Source organism: Haliotis rubra, unplaced genomic scaffold (assembly GCF_003918875.1).
Source record: "Haliotis rubra isolate DU_JTF1 unplaced genomic scaffold, ASM391887v1 Scf875, whole genome shotgun sequence".
Classification (NCBI taxonomy): domain Eukaryota; kingdom Metazoa; phylum Mollusca; class Gastropoda; order Lepetellida; family Haliotidae; genus Haliotis; species Haliotis rubra.
This window is the reverse complement of record NW_025767607.1, coordinates 412,932-428,320: the sequence shown is the minus strand read 5'-3', so window position 1 is coordinate 428,320 and position 15,389 is coordinate 412,932. Positions and strand designations below refer to the sequence as shown.

Below are 15,389 nucleotides of genomic sequence, written 5' to 3'. Positions count from 1 at the left end.
GGCTTTTTCGGTGGCTAGCTGGTTCGGTTACGTATTGCTACACGGTAATTGTTGAACACTTCTTATTAACTGATGACTTTTTACGGTGTAAGGCAAGGTTGTTGCTGAGATAAGAGTAAGAAGTCGTCTTAGAATGTCCTGTGAATTTTGGCGCGAAATCGGTGCTACTGACTTTGTTTTGGATGTGATTGAAAGCGGGATATAAGATTCCATTTTACTCTCTACGCCCCCAGCTATGGAACTGAGAAATAACAAATCTGCCATTGCTCCATTTCCAGATTTTGTTTGTGACGCTTATCACGGATTTGCTACGCGTAAAGATCTTATAATAGTTGAATGTATTGAACATCCATGTGTGGTGAATCGCTTATCTGTTTCCATTCAAGCCTCCAGCGGAAAGAAAAAGACTAATTTTTGGATTTGTCAGTTGTCAATAAGCATGTGTATAAACTGTCAGTCAAAGTATGAAGATTGGAAAACTGCTTTAATGTACAATAATGACAATGATTGGATTATGAAATTTGACATACATTCTGCATACCATCATTTTGGAGATATTTCACTTGAGCACACGGACTACCTAGGATTTTTCCTGGGAATTGGCCATGTGGTAAGAAAGTATTATAAATTTTTAGTTTTGCCTTTTGGACTGACTTCTGCCCATACATATTTACTGAAGTTACTCAGAACCCGAGTTGGTGAAGATGTGGAGAGGCGTGAAGGTATCCACCATTGTCATATTTTGGATGACATTATCATGTCTGAAAGTTCGATCGAAATTAGCTGATATGGTAGCTAATAAGGTTAAAGAGTGATTTAATTAGATCAGGCTTTGTTCGAGAAAGCAGAAAAGTCCTTATGGTCTCCATCACAGCAATTAGAGTGGCTAGGTTTTGCGTTGATACTTCGCTGTTCACACTGTCTGTGCCTGACCGGAAGATGCAAAAGGTGAAAAGGACACTATCAGTAGTTTGTTATTTTGTTCAGGTGTCCGGGTTCCAGTCAGAAAAGTGAAAAGCTTCAATTGTGGGTCAGATTGTAGCAATGAAACAAGTTATTGGCGAAGTGTATGCCAGTTGATGACTAGAGCCATCTCTTTGGATATTTTAGATACACCAGTCTTGGGGTGACAAGATATATTTATCACAGCCAGAGCATCCAACAGCTTCGGTTTTGGGTTTTAATATTAACAACTACAACGTAGAGGTCGTTGTGTTCCAGATAGTTCCCCTAGTCGGATCGTGTACAGTGATGCCAGTAGCACGGGGTATTGCGGGGGTTACTGTGTTCAGTTTGGAGGTAGAGAGTCTCATGGAGTGTGGTCAGGAGGAGATGAAGATGAGTTCGACGTGGAGAGAGTTGAAGGCTGTAGCTATGGTTCTCGAGTTTTTCTGACTTTTCTAAGTTCTCCTCGGTGAAATGGTTTACAGATAACCAGAATGTAGTCACGGTTGTCCAGAAGGGAAGTATGAAACCGTATTTGCAAGTAGTAGCCATGGATATCTTCAAGCTTTGTTTGCATCATAGCGTGCAGTTGGAGGTGGAATGGATTCCTCGTGAAGAGAGAAGAAAAGTCTGATTTTCTCAGTAAGATAATTGGTACGGATGACTGGGGTGTACTATCTGAAGAGTTGTATGAATGGATTGATGCCGAATGGGAGTATCCATACAGTTGATCCGTTCACTTCTTACTATAATAAGAAAAGTCGGACGTTTTGATTCTCGTCACTGGGAATCAAGGTTGTGTGAGTCTGTCGATACTTTTACTGTCGATTGGAGCGGTGAGATGAACTGGATTGTTCCCCCTGTCTACCTTATAGCCAGGGTATTGAAGCATATGTGTAGGTGTAAGGCTAAAGGGAACATTGGTTTTGTTCCTAGGTGGTACTCGGCTAGCTTTGGCCTTTACTTTGTCCGAATGATGTGTTCATATCGGAGGTGAAAGATGTCTTACATCTTCCACCTGTGGTCAAAGAGGCATATGTGCCTAGTCGTTGTGGTGGTGGATTGTTTGGTGTTGTAGATCTGCGGTTTCCCATGTTAGCATTGTATGTTGATTACAGTGAATGATTTAATCCATATATTATTCCTTGTGTTTCAGGTATTATCAATTGTGTGTACCATGATGCTATCAGTAAGCTGCCTGCGAGTCTTAAGAGTGAGGTGTCGTCTTTAGCAGATCTATTAGATTATGAAAGGGCAGCATCCACTTCTAGAGCGTACGCTTCTGGTTTTCAAGCGTTTTAAGGTTTGGGCTCAGTCGCATGGGTTGTCTGTTGTTATCCCTATCGCTCCTTTGTATTGTGCATTGTATTTGCTGTCTCTTATACAAAACAGTTCAAGCATTTCTCCTATAGTGACCGCATTTTACAGTATACGATATGCTCACGTTATTGTCGGTATACCTAGCCCCACCGACAACACCTTTGTGAAAAATGTTTTAGAAGCAGGCAGGCGAAGACTTTCCAAGTCAGTTGTCAAGAAAGTTCCTGTGACAAGTGAACTTGTAAGAGCTTTGTTCCAAGCATTCAGTTGCAAAACATGTTTAAAGGACAGTAGAATTGTTACTATGGTTGCTATTGCATATTGTGTTTTTTTGCGATCAGAAGAGTTGCTGCATATACGTAGATCAGACATTGTATTTTATGAGCACCACATGTCCATTTTTGTGGAGAAGTCCAAGACAGATGTTTACCGTGACGGTTCATGGGTTGTCATAGCATCTACAGGTTCTGAATTTTGTCCAGTGGTACAGTTGAAAAGTTATCTGAAATTAGCAGATATTTCCGATAACTCAGATGAGTATATATTTAGATCAATTTCGGTGTGTAGTGACCGATATATAGATTGAGAGCAAGTTGATAAGCCACTATCTTACACAAGATTGCGAGAGTTATTTTTGGAGGCACTTACTCCTCTGGTCCCAGATATCTCCAAGTATGGACTGCATAGTTTAGGGGCAGGGGAGTGCTACCGCAGCAGCCAACAGTGGCATAGCTGACAGACTGTTTAAGCGACATGGTCGCTGGAAGGAAGTGAAAAGGCCAAGGATTGCTATGTAAAGGATGACTTGCTTGCGAGATTGAGTGTGTCGAAGTCTCTTGGTTTGTAATTGTGACTGCTTGAAATAAAATAATTTCAATCTTCCCCTTTCTTTTTGTCTCGGCGGCAAGTGTCGCAGCGGACTTACACTGATGTTTGTTCTTTTTATCTGGTTTGTGTTGGTGGTAGAAGGAGAAATGAAATTTCTATCGTTTGAGCTGGGTGAATTAGATAGAAATTGATTTCTCTTTAAGGACAAACCAGATAAAGAGGAGGATAAGCATGGTCCTAGAGGGTGCTGTCAGATATGTCTATAAATGTGACGTCATGGCGCAGCGGTAAGTTCATTTCGGCTCGCGACCCGGTACTGAACATATTGATTTGTGACACTTAAGGTGCTGCAAGAAGATGATAATGAGAAACACTGCTGCAGTGTTGTCATACCTACTTGTAGGTGGAAAGATGTTACAGTAGCATCTGATGTCTACAGCGATAATATGTACTTTTTCTTCTAGGGTGCAAACGTAAAACTGCCTTGCAGGAAGGTCAATCTGCTTGAAGGAATGTTTGCGTGGAACAAGACGGTGAGGCGTTAATCATCACTGTGATGTGATGTACCGCGTACAGTTTTAATAAACGCCTCGGCAAGTGTCGCAGGGGACTTACACTGATGATTGTTCTTTTATCTGGTTTGTGTTGGTGGTAGAAGGAGAATAAAAATATGTTTTTGAACCGAATCGAGGGAAGCACGTTGCGAACCTTTGCTTGCTTCGCTGGTATTTAGGAAGACTGGTCATTTTCTCTTTGTTGCGCAACCCTATTTGCGCTATGATTTGCCTGTGATCTGTAACATTTGGTTGAAGACACTGAGAATAAGCAACATGTATTCACATTTGTGCTGCTTCCATCTTTGTGGCTCAATTTCTTTATGCATAATGAATCGGAATTTTTGGCTTGAACTGGCAAAGCCAAAACAATGGTGAGAAAGTGTATTTGCATCTTTAGATAATATTATGTCGACAATGTGATATCGTTTAATATTAGTTAAAATTCCTTTCTGCTGGTTTAACGACAGGAGCAAGAAATTCAAAGACCAGTCTGTTCTTGTTCCATATATGTACGGATAAACTTTCAGAGTGACAAAATATTATCAACAAGCTGTATGACAACAGTGATACCTTCAACTTTCCCTTTTATGCCTAGCGGTACGTAAGTCCCAAATCCTTCAAAGTAAAGTTAATCTCTCCACTCTTTTTAATCGTAGAATATGTGTCATTTTAATGTATGGCTAGATTTGTCTGAAGTGCTCACGGCTGAAGGGATGTTGTAATCCAGCTGGGGTCCATGCAGGAAGCAAATGTAATGTAAGTCCCCATGCTCTCTAGTATGGTGATCTACCTTCAGTCGTTGGCAATCTATAGGCTCAAATCTTTGAAGGGCATTTAGAAGAGGATTGCATGGGAAAATGAATGAAGGAGCAAGCATACACTCCGAAACGTCGTGTTATTCACAATATAAAGTTGACATCCATAAATCTTTCTTTTCGTAATCTATAGCCTGTTTTATATTGCATCGTTCTCTTTAATAATATTGTTTTACTGCTCTTCTCATGCTTTTAAATTTCAAATGTTATTGATCTATAAAATATAATTTATTGTTCCCGACACCATGTGGCTGAAATATTGCCGATGTGACGATAGATATGAACCCACTCACTTTTATGCTGAGGAATAGTTCTACGGTCACAGGAATGTGTATCCCCTTTTGACAATTTTCAAGTGAAGTTGAGCATGTTCTTCCTACAAAGTTTCACAGAGCGTCGCGCAACACTTTAACATTCAAGAGCTCAGTAAAGTTTCTATAATGTATTATTTTGGACTTTGTACCATACGTTCCCGTCACCTTCAAGTGACCAAGTGACCAGCCTCTACATATGTTTGTTATAGATGTCACTTCAGGGACAGAAAGTTGCTTTCGCAAATACCTCCCATCATTTCTCTTTGATAATCATTCGTAATCAATTGCCTTTGATATAGTAGTAAGTAAACAACACATTTTCGTTGAGATTAGGGCTGTGCAATATTAACGGTAAACCGGTATATACCGGTACAGTATCTCGCGATACGATTATCGCGATATGGTTCGAGTTGTGCAAAATATTGGGTCATCCAGAGTAAGCTCCCTTTGAATTATCCGCCCTTATTTCCATAACAACAAAATGTGCTCTGAAAGTGCCAAATATACTAATATTTCTGTTGGTTTCATTTAACATTTTACAAGTGGAAGTGTCTTTATTAGTGGCACCAAAGTGCCAAATATTCTACCAAATGATTTAAGTTTTGTGGGTTTGAATGGTTTCATATGTGACGTTTTGGAGGAATTAAGTGGCTTCAAATGGACCAATCTTTTAATAAAAGCAAGATCATGATTTGTCACGATGTCAACTTCTTGTTCTGAATAACACGACGTTTCAGAGTGTATGCTTGCTCCTTCATCAGGTCCGAAACGTCGTGTTATTCACAATAAAGTTGACATCCATAAATCTTGCTTTTCTTATGCATTCAACTTCTAAATGCCCATCAAAGATTTGACCAATCTTTTATTTGAACTTATTAGTAGAACCTCTGGCTCTGAGTGACCATTCCACAGTTCACATAGTTTTATTGTTTTTGTTTGTTTCATAATGGGACATATGTTATCAATTATCATAAAGGCCAAAGTCTTATAATGAGTGAGTGAGTTTAGTTTTACGCCGCACTCAGCAATATTCCAGGTATATGTCGGCGGCCAAAGTCTTATAAATTTTGTAGGACTGTATAATGACATTCTAGTCAAGGATCTTAGTTATTGGAGGTCACGTGAGATTTTAAGCTCAAGTAGTTCACCTAAATCATGTTTTTGTTTCAGTTTGCAATAGTTCATGTTAACACATGTTTATATTGGAGTTGAATCTGAATGAGTGACTGCCATACAGTGTCAATAATTACATACTGCATTGAAGTGCATTCTGTTTAAGCAAACCACACTGACCATGAAAATCATGTTATACTATTACCTTTATCATTATGTTCGCAAAACGTTGTTGTAATACAGTTCTTCAATTAAACATTCCACGTTGATCCTCTATATCATTCTATTTATCTATAAACCATTGGCATACAGCCGTACACAATGGGGACGGGGAGTATGGTGTAACATCATCTAAAAAGATGATGTCACACACAGAGAGCTATTATGCATTGTTATGTACGTTCTTGGACAGAAACCTTCCAGTCAATATATCTCAATATGAATTGCAATATCTCTTAAATTATTGCAATATATCGCAATATGAGAATCAAGGCAATATCCAGCCCTAGTTGAGATTTCTAATGGTTATGGAAATGGTTCTGATCACTTTCAGTGACGTGAGGCATCAACGCAAACATTTTACAGACAATAGAAATTCAGCATAGGCAAATACTCAAATTGATGTAAGGGGTCTATTTCCTCTCCTTGTTTACTCACACTGAGTAAATATGTTCTGCGGTAGGTATTGGAACCATACTGTTAAATTTCCAAATATTCATAAAGTGCAAAGTGTTAATTATACCGAAGATATATGCCCCCAACCATTAGAGCCTTCTCCAACAGTCATTTCAGAGGATTAGATTCTGTTTAATGTCATCTCCATAGCAACCTACGCAGATGTGAATACAGAAAAATAGGAACGTATCATTCAATTGAAACCATTCGCCTGATAAGATGTTGAACAGTAGAACGATTACAATCTTGATATGCATACTGCAATTTATACCATGGAGCATATGTTTTAAGTCGGATGGAGAAGTTGCTGACATAATCCTAAAAGACTACAAAGCCCATCACAAACCCAGCGATGTGGTTAACATTAGTATTGAAGCAGGATTGTTATCGGTACAAGAACTGGACAATAAAAAGCAGTTTCTTTGCAGCACCATGTGGATGGTCCTCTCGTGGAACGACCAACGACTTAGTTGGAATGCTTCGTTGAGTGCACAGAAAAGTATTCTTGTGGACTCGAACAAATTTTGGAAACCTGAGCTGATCACAGCAAATAGTATCAAAGGACAAGAGCTGCTGCATAACGGAGGGTCTCTGCTGGTTACCAGTCAAGGAAATATCCAATGGCTTTTCGCAGGGCCAGTAGAAACCAGGTGTTCTATCAACATTAACAAGTTTCCCTTTGATACCCAGACTCAATTAGATTTGTGAATATTTCGCTCATATGACGACGTGCATGCGTGTGTATGTGTATGTGCGGCTGCTTGTACTAGCCCAGACCTAAGCTGGTTCTATAGTTCTAGCCCACTGAGATACCATGCCGCAGTGAAGCATGAATACCCCACTCAAACACATTATACTGACTCCGAGCCGACCAGTGCTTGTTGTACCCATTAATGCCGAGTGCCAGGCAGGGACCAACAAGTACCATATCTTAACACGGTATGCATGTATGACGCTGACGCCGTCGGTTCCAAATGAATTCCCGTGCTTCAAATACTCAATAACACCCGGAAATTGGCCAACACATGATGTTTATCTCCTAATTGACGTTTGCATTGGCGAGATAGGCACTCGTGTTGAGAAAGCTCCCTCTGCAGATTAAAAAGTGGGCTGAGGTGAGGCTGCATGATTTGGTCGGTGCTACAGAAGATTGCCTTGAACCACCGCTAGCTCTGACCGGTTAGGAAACGTTCCCCACATCATGACGCTATCTCCACAAAATCTGTCTACCTGTCGAACGCATTTCGGCACGTCATCCCGTCGTTGCAGGAGGAAACATCATCCCGTCGTTGCAGGAGGAAACAAACGCTTCGCCAGTTCCCCAAGTTAAATGATGTACCCTGTTGCACCATTGGACATGCCGTTGTCAGTGTAGTCTGTCAGGACAGGTCCAAGTTTTGGTCGATATGCTCGAATTCTCACTTCTCTCGGACGATTTCTGATGGTTTGGTCGGAAGAAGACCAGACACCTTTATTGCAGTGTCCGTTACTGTAGCAAATCGGTGACGTAGGTGAAACACCCGGATTAATCGGTCCTGAACATGCGTGGTCACTCTTGGTCTTCCACTTCTGTGACCATCTTGGGTCGAACAGCAGCGGATATATGCCATAATGGAGATATGGTGCTGTGGGGGACGTTGAAGTGTCTTGCAACTGCAGACTGGGACACCCTTGCTTCCAAACGTCCAATGGCGATATTTGGATCAGTAGCATTAAATCTTGGCATTTTTTTTCTTCGTTTACGTCGTAAGTTTCGCAATGAAACAATGAATTTGGTGTGGCCTTTTATAGTCGATGTCGCTACTCATGTTTCCGTGCATTACGTGGAAAAAAATATGCTGCATGCACTTGTCATGCATCGTGTTCATTTTGTATGACAAACGTTTACAAACACATTTTGGGATGCATTTGCGCACAATACACAGCAACCACGACATGAATAACGGGATTTAAACATATATAGGAATTATCTTGATGACGGTTGCTGTCAAAATATATCGAAATGAACTGCTGAAAACGCCTGTGCGTTTCTTTTTTGAAGGGTGTATATTATCTACTGGCATCTTCAGGCAAGATTTAGCAACAATATGCTCACCTATGCACCCCTTAGGATTCCGAGTTTGACCTGATCAAAAGCAACCTATGGCTGTTGTAGAAGGCGACATGGTGCCTCTAGTGGTCAGGTTCAATGTCTTGGCAGATTGCATTTCATCATTTTCACCGTAAATCATTGTGTAGTGTCCCATCTTGGTTCCGACGTATGGTTTTCCTACTTCTCTGATCTACTCAACCCAAAGAAAAATCCCGAAAATAACTGTTTCGATGAAGAAGTGTATAGTTATATCGATAACCACACCTGTGTAACTTATGATACTTATATTTCATCGAGTGGTCTGACAAAGTTGATATGTTCACGAGTGTCAGACAACGAGATGAAATATTCACGTTATTTGACATTAACAAAATATTGTATTTATGATATTTTGATCATTGTTTATAAATGATCGAGACATCAAGTCTGCATTTTATTACGCAACCCAACTACAGTCTAGCCTTTGAGCAATGTTGCACCCACACAAAATAGTTCGTTTAAAGTTTTTATCCTACAATAAGTAATGTCATGTTCTACTATTTGTAGTCATATATTATGAAATACAAACTTTTATTACCCACGTGGTCAACGTATGGGTAGTTGCATACTAATCTCGTACGTCACACGAGTGTCGTATCGCGTTGACCTGTGTCGTAACGACTTGACCTGAGATTCTAACGATTTGATTGGATAACCGATGATCTTTCAATTAGGTCACATTCTGACGTAACTATTTTTTCATTCATAACGAACACGTGAATTCATTCATTCTATAACTTAAATGCATTGTGGGAATGAAAACATTGCGCACGTTGCCGTGTCGCTGTTTAATTGTGAGTCGAACTGAGACATTATATCCGTCGAAAAACATAAACGGAATGTTTCCACCAGTGATGTTAGCCGAATGAAGCAACTGCAAACCAAGAAACGGGGTGCTACGGAGTAGTTTACAGTAGGAGGCTGTACGAGGCGATGACAACTGACATGCATCGTGACGTCGGTTACCAAGGCAGTGACGTCATTACAGTGTGACGTCATGCAAATATTGTACTACAGTACAAAACTCTTCCGCAACCTCTTTATGAAACCGGTTTTGGTTTGAATGTTTTTGTCAATTTAATGCATGTAAGACGTGGGTAATAAATAAAATACCACACTCGGTCTCATTACATACGAATTATACGAAACTCGTGACCTTCCTATGTTATCTAACCTCGCTTTCGCTCGGTCAGATACCATAGGAAGGACACTCGTTTCGTATAATTCGTATGTAATGAGACCTCGTGTAGTATTCTCTATGTATGAACAGTAAATGTAGAACTTTAATAACAAATATACTTCAGTATTTGTCTGCAGATGCAATCAGTGCGCGTATTAATACATACAAACTTGAAGAGCCGCCATTGTTTGGTTGTAAACAAAGCTAGGAATCAGTCCGACAAAAAACATCAAAATAACAACTTTGAAGCAATGAAGAGTGAACGTAGCATATGGAATTCAGTCAATTATCCCCTTAGGTAAGTTCATCATATTTATTGATACATGTCACTTTTGTCGGAGGCCATTTTGCTCTCACTGGATGCAGCGGCTTGTAGCCCAACACGCATGGTCGACTGCGAGAGGGACACTGTGTCTTTCGGAGGAAAAAGTAGCGAATTCCAGGCAAAAGTGATATTCTATTCAGTGAAATATCATGTATTCCACTCAGTGAAAATACCACTTATATTTTCACCAATATTTTCAGTATTTCACCCTTTCGTTATTTAAATCAGGGCCAAGAAATAGTCATCCCAAACAACTACAGAGGCATATCTCTCCTGAACTGCTGTGGTAAGACATTTATCATTATTTATAGAAAAACGGTTTCGAATTTGATAGATATTAATGAACTGATTGCTGAATCTCAACTTGGTTTTAGCTCACAGTATTCCACTGTAGACCAAGTATTTACTTTACAATAGGCTTTATGTACAAAATATCTGAGTAAGCACAAAGGTAGATTTTACTGTGGATTTATAGATATTAAAAAGGCCTTTGACCTCGTTGACAGAAGAAAAGTGTTATATCTCCTTGTGAAAAATTGATGTCATGGTATAATCTATAATGTCTTTCAGTACATCAACTGGAGTTAAACAAGGGTGTATTTTAAGTCCTGTATTATTTATGTTCTTTATCAATTAACTTGTACATGAAATATATAACGTTTGTAATTATGGTATAGTTGTATTGATGTTGTTGTTATTTGCAGATGATGGGGGGTGGGTGGGGGTGGGGGTGTTTCGCTTTCCACTGTTGGCCTACAAAGGCAATTAGATGTCGTATTTGAGTATTGTTCGAAATGGGGACTGAGTATAAACATGGACAAATCAAACATAATTGTTTTAAGAAATGGAGGTATACTTTCCAAACATGTAAATTAATTTAAATCTTGAAACTGTAATTTATTACAAGTACCTGGGATTGTGTTTTCATCAATATCGATATGGACAAAAGCCTGTAAAACTTTGGTTATGCAAGCACGTGAAACAATGGAACCAGTGTTAATTTCGTTGAATAATAAACTGCCTATCAAACAAGTACCACGAAGTTATAGAAAAAGTACAAACAAGCTTCTTTAAACGATTTCTGTGGGTGGGGAAATATGCTGCAAATAAAGCTATTCTTGGAGAAACATGACGGCACTGTTATAAACACGACGACAAAAGTTATAAAATATTGGATTAAGTTATTAAGAATGAATGTTTCAAGTCATCCTTTACATTGTTATGAAATGCTTAAATTACATGACGAGCATTGTAAAGTTAACAGGGTTTCTCACGTTCGTGAGATGTTATTTACAAGTGGTTTTAGCTGTGCATGAATTCTGCAAGATGTTGGTGATGCCACTATTTTTATATGTACATTCAGAAGACGTTTGATTGATATGTACATTCAATCCTGGCAGCAAAGTATTGAATCATCATCATATTTGTCACACTATCCTACTATACTCGTCACGATATGGCTGAAATATTGCCGATGTGACGTTAAATAATAACTCACTCACTCACTCACTCACTATCCTACTATAAAGAACTTATTCCAATGCGAAACATATATCCATAAACTTGATAATAGAAACTTAGGTTGATCCATGTGTAAATTTCGTACATTCAGAGTTCATGATTTCAGAGTTCATCAACAACGTAAAAGGAAAGCCAATGACAATTCTGATATAGAATCTATTTGTTTGCACTGTGATATGAATGTTGTAGAAATTGAATACCATGTTTACTCCATTTGTAATAGATATCTTCTCCGTAACGAATACTTCTTGACCATCCTAAAATATTAGATTAGATTAACATTACAACAAATATTAAACACACCTGATGTACATATACGAGTCAGTGAGTGAGTTGAGTTTTACGCCACACTCAGCAATATTCCAGCTACAAGGCGGCGGTCAGTAAATAATCGAGTCTGAACCAGACAATCCAGTGAACAACAGCATGAGCATCGATTACGCAATTTGGAACCGATGACATGTGTCAACCAAGCCAGCGAGCCTGACACCCGATCCCGTTAGTCGCCTCTTACGACAAGCATGGGTTACTGAAGGGTCATTCTAACTCGGACCTTCACGTGTAGTGTACATATACTACGTTTAACCTCTATATAGTCGCTAAACATATTAAGCTTAAGATCTTCTTAATATATCTTGGTCTTGCTTTTACCTCATAATACAATTGTACTATGGGCCATTTGGCCTAAAATACGGAATGAACTTGACTGATTGATCTTGATTCAAGTGTTTAGAGTACCATCATATAACGATTACAGGTTAAAGCAAACATGATTTGGGTTTAACGATATATGTTTGTACTACTTACCTTTCATGGTAATAAACCATAGCTCTTATTGATATTTTTGTTTGATTGTCGTTTAACGCCGCTCTAATTATTTCAATCATTTAACGATGTATTGTACATAGCCAAGTCATCAATCCAGTGATTGACATCATTACTAGTCCGCGCAGTTGGAATATCTCATTTACATGTATGCTGCACTGTTGTGCAATAATGATTGTTAAAGTTTAATGACTAGTGTTGTGGGAATTACATTTGAAATACGTTCTCGTATGATTCTTCGGGCAAGTAAAATTCAGTGTGTTAAGTCCGTTTCTATCCATTCATAATGCCCACAACTCATGTTTTCAAAGGGGCCCACCAAGTTTGCTATGCCGATGAAGAATGTGTTCTCAGTGGAACCATTGAAAACTTGTAAAAATCCCTGTTTAGAGAGTAAAAAGTAAACAGAGTGTTGGTATGATGCAAACTCTTCAGTCCTTCGATCGCATTGTCCGGTAGGTCTACATTGAAAGGTCTTTGTAGAAAACTGTGTTAGATGTAGTATTCAAATGATTACTTATAAGGACAAATTTACAATATATAGGTGCATTTTAATTGAAGCACTGACGAAAACATTAATGTTAGCACAGATGTCAACCTGTCTTCTAATATGATAATTATGCCTGTGTGTAGTTGTATGCATAGTATGTTTTGTTTTGTGTTGTTGTTGTTTTTGTTTAACGTCTCACTCGACCATATTCCTCTATATGGCGGTGGTGTGTAAATCCAGTCTGGACCAGACAATCCAGTGATCAATAGCATGAGCATCGATCTACATAATCGGGATACGATAACACGTGTCAACAAAAGTCAGCGAACCTGACCAGCAAGCCTGACCACTCGAACGCCTCTTACGAGAAGTAATATCTAAATTTAATATCTAAATTGTAGATGAACTTGATTATGTTATTTAACCATGTATTCCCGCAACAATTTCTTTTAAGTAACCTGTGGATAGATAATTGTAGGTGTGTAAAAATATACTGGTTCAGTGAAAACGGAGGTATGGAATGAATTTGCAACGCCAGCATCGAAAAATTCAACACCAAAACGACCTCTCCGAATCTGACTGGGGAGGTATGGTTCTTGTAAAAATGCAAATGCACAAAATTCTTTACCACTCTGATACATGTTCCTTGTTTACACAACAAAGGCCAGAAACTTGAAAAATACCATTGTTGTCCATCCTACGTGCCCTTTCCCCTGTATTTGCGTGTATGGGTCAACACGTGAGGCACCAGATACACTAGAGGTAATAACCGCTTCATTTCTCCATTCCAGTTTGCAATGAAAGCATCTACATGCTCGGAATCTGGGCTAAAATATCCAGAGTCTAAACGTCTAATCTTCTTATGGGAAGAAGACAAAAGATCTATTGAATGATGTCCCAGTTTGCTCGAAACCTCTGCCAAATGTTTAATGACAAACCTTGCAAATAGCAGCGACAAAACACTTTCAACATCCATAAGATACCTCTGCTAAAATCAGGGTCGAGTGTACAGTTGGGACTATACCAAGAGTATCTTTATATTTCAGCACGATTACAGCTGTACGATGTGGTTTGTAAACAAACAATAGAATATGGACCAGACAATCCAGTGATTGATACCATGCAATACGATGACAGGGAATGTGTTGAATCACTATCAAATAGGCATGATACCAGGTGTTCGCAAAAGGGGATTTGGCTATTGATGATTATTGAATAGTATTAGATCATCGATATACCTTAAGTTTAAGTCTTGGCCAAATGACCTTGTTTTAATTTTGCCACCCCGGGCAGAAATTCCAATTCACATGCACAAAGTAACATATCAGCAGGGAGGGAAGCATAATTGGTTCCAATGGGGATGTTTTACCCAAAACTTTATAAAGATGTTATCAATGAGAAATTCACATAATGCGTTGGCTTCTTTCTGAGCAGCAATTTGTGTTAATTATAGCAAACATGATAAGCACATAAAATCAGTGCTCCTTACCTATTACCATTGTATCTGTATATAATAAAACAAACATAATCGTATTGTAAGTTTCAAAGACAATAGGCGTGGTAGGTCAGGTAATGCATTGATTTATTCATATGATTTACCTTGCCATTTTGACTCAAGGGGCAGTCGAGACGTCAGGACCTTTTATTCTCTGACGTTAACATTCTAATAAAGACAGTTGGCATGGTAGGCGTGTCTTTATGTCGTCAGCATCCCAAGAACCACCACTGTGAGACCACTACTGAACACAATGAAGCATGCAAAACAGATCCTGTTAAGTTCAGTTTCAATATCTGGCCACTTTGGCCTCGTCGGCTCGTCATCCTGAACATTGTCGCTAACAATATCAACTTTATGTAATGCCTTCTTACACATTCTTACGATCCATTTCGGTGGTGGCTTCTCTTTCATTTTGAGGAGGAGGATGTTGACAACGACGATGACGACACTGGTGAAGTTGGCCAGAGACACGTAGAGGCCGAAGAGGCTGACGGTCAGGGAGTTCTCTGGCAGGGAGTCTCTGATGATGGAGAGAAACAGTTGGAAGCTGAGGAGGATAGACACGGCCATGCTGGTCTTCTCTCCGCTCTGTGAAGGCAGCAGGAACACGAAGCTGTTGAGGAAGTGGAGGAGCACCACGGGGAGCAGGATGGTGAAGATGTAGAACAGAGGACGTCTTTTCAAGTTGATGGTTATAAGGAATCTCGCATTTGTATTACGGTTACGGAGTTGTTTTCCCGTGATGTTTTCTGTAGAGATCTCAAACTCACTATTTTCTTCAAATTGTTCCATATTAATGTCTGTTTCCCTTGAGATATGTATGCTATTGTAGACACCAAGCCATCCACCAAC

At 39.2% G+C, this 15,389-nt stretch overlaps 1 protein-coding gene across 1 annotated transcript; it reads right to left on the bottom strand.

Moving 5' to 3' along the window:
- Positions 1–14,735: 14,735 nt before the first annotated feature.
- Positions 14,736–15,329, bottom strand: LOC124263261 (acetylcholine receptor subunit delta-like). The gene has a single exon (XM_046697853.1). It carries the CDS (start codon positions 15,327–15,329, stop codon positions 14,736–14,738), a length of 594 nt encoding a protein of 197 aa, XP_046553809.1.
- Between the last annotated feature and the right edge of the window lie 60 nt (positions 15,330–15,389).

Excerpts from the sequence above, each read along its gene's own strand:
- LOC124263261 (XM_046697853.1), bottom strand. The coding sequence starts at position 15,329 with ATGGAACAATTTGAAGAAAATAGTGAGTTTGAGATCTCTACAGAAAAC.